The sequence below is a fragment of the Aptenodytes forsteri genome, unplaced genomic scaffold (genome assembly GCF_000699145.1).
Source record: "Aptenodytes forsteri isolate BGI_AS27 unplaced genomic scaffold, ASM69914v1 C12754208, whole genome shotgun sequence".
Taxonomy (NCBI): domain Eukaryota; kingdom Metazoa; phylum Chordata; class Aves; order Sphenisciformes; family Spheniscidae; genus Aptenodytes; species Aptenodytes forsteri.
Window position 1 is genome coordinate 1 of NW_008797789.1, and position 245 is coordinate 245.

General features: G+C 62.4%; 1 protein-coding gene across 1 annotated transcript; it reads right to left on the bottom strand.

Annotated features, from left to right (window-relative positions):
* Positions 1-5: 5 nt before the first annotated feature.
* LOC109279752 (zinc finger protein 574-like) lies at positions 6-239 on the bottom strand (the record flags this gene model as incomplete). Its single annotated transcript, XM_019474623.1, has 1 exon — positions 6-239. A coding segment is annotated over exon 1 (231 nt), but the record flags the coding sequence as incomplete, so codon positions are not given.
* Positions 240-245: the final 6 nt, after the last annotated feature.

Consider the following 245-nt stretch of genomic DNA (forward strand, 5'->3'; position numbering starts at 1 on the left):
CACTTGTAGGGGTAGCGGCGGCTGTGGACGAAAAGGTGTTGCCGGAGGGTGGAGGACTGGGTGAAGCGCTTGTGGCAGACCTCGCACTCGTAGGGCCGCTCGCCGGTGTGGGTCAGGCGGTGCCGGAGGAGGTTGGCCTGGGAGTTAAAGCTCTTGCCGCACTCCTTGCAGTGGAAGGGGCGCTCGCCGGTGTGGGTCAGGAGGTGGTTGCGGACGTGGGATTTTTTTTTGAACATTTTGCCGCA